At 63.2% G+C, this 3306-nt stretch overlaps 1 protein-coding gene across 2 annotated transcripts in view; it reads right to left on the bottom strand.

The window, feature by feature from the left end:
* Positions 1–6: 6 nt before the first annotated feature.
* Positions 7–3306, bottom strand: part of Emilin1 (elastin microfibril interfacer 1) — a 7663-nt gene continuing 4363 nt past the window's right edge. Inside the window, exons 5-9 of one of the 2 annotated variants that reach the window (XM_010604795.3) lie at positions 2116–3289; positions 1626–1742; positions 976–993; positions 703–840; positions 7–346 (exon numbers count right to left, since the gene is read on the bottom strand). In XM_010604795.3, the coding sequence (XP_010603097.1) occupies positions 9–346; positions 703–840; positions 976–993; positions 1626–1742; positions 2116–3289 (1785 nt within the window). In that variant the 3' untranslated portion in view covers positions 7–8. Of the gene's footprint in view, positions 347–702; positions 841–975; positions 994–1625; positions 1743–2115; positions 3297–3306 lie in introns of both variants that reach the window. The other variant, XM_010604796.3, reaches the window with a different exon arrangement.

The raw sequence follows: 3306 nt of genomic DNA, 5'->3' as shown, positions 1-3306 counted from the left end.
GCGCGCTTCTACAGCTGCTCGAGCTCCAGGTCCCCGTAGAGCAGGGCGCCGCTGAACACGGTGAGCGGCTCCTCCGAGTGCGCCAGCTGCCCCATGACCAGGTCGATGCAGACCGTGTCCCCGGCCTGCAGCGGCAGGATGAGGCTGAAGACGCCCAGGGCGCCCGGGCTGGGCTGGCTCTCGGCCACCGGTTTGTTCTCCAGGCCCTCGGGCTCGTAGCCGCCGGAGTCTATGCGGGCCACGCCCAGGTTGGAGCGGGACAGCACGGCCTCCACCTTTTCGTGCCGGTGCCCGGTCAGCACCGCGCTCAGCAAGTAGCGTCCGGCCAGTGGCGCGGTGAACACCCCTGGGGACAAGGACGGCAGTCGGGAGGGGGCGGAGCCGGCCGGAAAGGCCTCGGGGGAGCCCACCCCGCGCTCCTGGACGGGGAACCGCTGGATCCTTTCGTCTCTGTTCCACTCCTGCATCGCTGGGCTCCCACGACACTGCCTGGCCGCAAGCAGGCCCCAGGGACGAGCTGTGGAATGAATGGCTGCTCCCTCCCCACGCGGTCCCCTGCCCACGCTGGGGTGAGAAAGGATAAACGGTAGAAAGAGTCGGGGTCTCGCCGAATCCAAGAATGAAAAGATCCTCCGGCGAGAGGACGTCGCGGCCCACCCTGACCTGATTCCCCACGCGCTCGCCCGCCCCCTTGTGGCTTACCGGTCACCGGGTCGTAGAAGCCTCCGTCGTTGAGCAGGACTCTGTCGAAGGGGACAGTGCCCGGTTCCGACCGCGGCAAACTCAGGGCGGCTGAAAATGCCACCCGCGGCACGGAGACTGCTGGCGCGCCCTCCACTCCTGGGTGGGGATAGGGTGAGGGTCAGGGTGGAGGCCCGGGCAGAGCTGGCCAGCCCCCTTCCCTGGCCATCTCTCCTCGGCGCTTCCAGCCTCCAGGCCGGACTTCAGTTTTCCTCCATCCCGAGTCTAACTTACCCTGTTCACCTTGGGGACCTGTGGGAAGAGGAAAAGGGAGCAGTGAGGGGGAAGGCGCCTCCACTGAGTCACGAAGCAAACGTCTACTGAGCCTTTCCTGCTGCTTTGGGTACCATGCGCTGTGTGGGTTTTCTTTTTCTTTTTATACTAGGAATTGAAGCCAGGACCTTTGCATTGAGCTACATCCTCAGCCTTTTGTATTTAGTTATTTAAGACAGAGTCCTGCTAAGTCACTAAATTGCCTGGGCTGAGCTCAAACTTTCAGTCCTCCTGCTTCAGCCTCCCAGAGTGCTGGGATTACAGGCATGCACCCTGTGGATTTGAAAGCAGGAGTGGGATGACAGGAAAAGGAGTAATAGACACTCCCTGTTCAACTCTGGGGCTGTGAGCCTTAGCCCCAGACTTTCACATCCCCCGTGGCCCTTGCAGGCTCAGTCCTGGTCTCCAGAAGAGCAGCAGGACCAGCAGATCCAACAGCCAAACACAGTGCCTATCCCAGCTCCTTCACTTTCCTCTCCCTAGCGTTGACCTCCAGGAGTCCCCAGGTCCTCACCACTTCCCCTTCTCCATCAGGTTTGGTGAAAGGTCAAGCCTAGGGCCAGGAGGGGGGCAGAGAACCCCGGCTGCAGCAAGGGTCTCAGCCTACATACCTGGTGGCCCAATGGGGCCTCTTTGTCCATCCATGCCCGGAAGTCCTGGAGGTCCAGCAGGGCCTGGAGGCCCCTGCATCCCAGGAAGTCCTGAGGGCCCAGCCTTACCCGGAGGTCCTGTGTGACAAAACTAAGTTGAAGAAGAGCCCTGAAGGGAATTTCCAGTGGATAAGGACACTGGGATGGGCGAAACAGGTGGGGTTTTGCAGTTTGATGGGGAGATGGGGTCTCTTCCTGCCCATGCTGGATACCTGGCTGTCAAAGCAACATCCCACCTACACCCACAGGCCTATCTGAGCAGCCAGAAAGAGGCAGTGGCACTCAGACCTTGTGTCATCTCACGGACACACTGCAACCTCTGGCACAGTGGTTGGGGCTGCAATTCAGGCTGGGCAGAGCAAGAAGGTAGAGGAGATCAAGCCTGGCTGCTGTGGGGTAGGGGAGAAGGAAGGGCTTGAAAAGGGTACCCAGGCCTCCTGTTGCCCCTCACCAGTGAGGTCTCTCAGGCTGAGCTGCTGCAGGCGGTCCTCCAGGAGCAGCAAGGAGCTGTTGAGGGCACCGAGCCGTCTGCCCAGGCCTGCCTGCCCTCCCAGAAGCTTCTCCAGCAGAGCCGCTTGTGCCTGGCTGCTGCTGTTGGTTTCCCGTAGCCCGGCCCAGAGCCCAGCCACATGTCTGGAAAGGCCCTCACGCAGGCCCTGCAGTCCTGCAGCCACAGTGTCTAAACGCTCACAGACGCCCTCGAGGCGGCCCAGTCGCCCCTCCAGGCTGGGGCACTGGCCGGCCTGCGCCTGTCCAGCCTCCAGGCCTCTGAAACGCTCCTCACTCTCTGTAATGTGCTCCGTGGCCTCCTGCTGCAGCCTGTTAATCTCAGAGATGATGCTGTCCTTGGTGGCGCCCAGGTCAGCCAGATCAGCCCCTTGGCCCTCCACAGTGGTCTGGAGCTCATGCAGGGAGTCATTGAGGGAGCTGAAGGTGAGGATGACCTCAGAGAGCTCTCCTTGCAGGGCCTGTAGGGCAGAGCCTGAGCTGCCCCCGAACACACTGAAGCCATCCAGGGGCCCACGGCTTGGTCCCCCAACACCTGGACCAGCCCCAGGGCCCTGTGGGGGCAGCAGGGGGCAGGAGCAGCGCTCCACTCCATCCCGAAGGCGGCCCAGCTCCTCCTGGACACCACCACAGGCACCACAGCCCTCGTCCCCGCGCGCCTGGAGCAGACCCTCCAGCTGGCCCAGCTGTGCTGCAGTGAGATTTAGCCGCAGCATGAGCTCTGCAGTGGTCTCTTCCTGTGCATCCATGCGCTCCTGGAGCTGGCCCACATCCCCTTGCAGTCCCTCCAGCATGGTCTGCTGAGCCTCCCCTGCTGCCTCCAGCTTGTGCAGGCCAGAGCCCACCAGCCGCAGCTGGCCCTCGCTGTCCAGTACCCTGCGTTCCAAGGCACTGAGGATCTCACTAACCTGAGAGTCCCGCTCCCCAGGGGCCCCGGCGCAGAGCTGCCCACATGCCTTCATAGCCCCTGCCACCTGCTCTTCCAGCAGATCCAGGCGCCCACCCAGCCGCCCACTCACGTTGGCCAACAGCCCCTCCAGCTTCTCCAGGCGGCCCCGGGCCACAGGCAGCCAATGGCCCAGTGCCCCAGGCCCCCCAGGCCAGCCCTCCTCCTGCTCCTCTGAGGGGCCCAGGG

The sequence above is a fragment of the Fukomys damarensis genome, unplaced genomic scaffold, assembly GCF_012274545.1.
Source record: "Fukomys damarensis isolate Sample0158 unplaced genomic scaffold, DMR_v1.0_HiC HiC_scaffold_2, whole genome shotgun sequence".
In the NCBI taxonomy this organism is placed as follows: Eukaryota; Metazoa; Chordata; class Mammalia; order Rodentia; family Bathyergidae; genus Fukomys; species Fukomys damarensis.
Note: the sequence above shows the minus strand (reverse complement) of the source record. Positions and strands in the feature narration are given on the sequence as shown.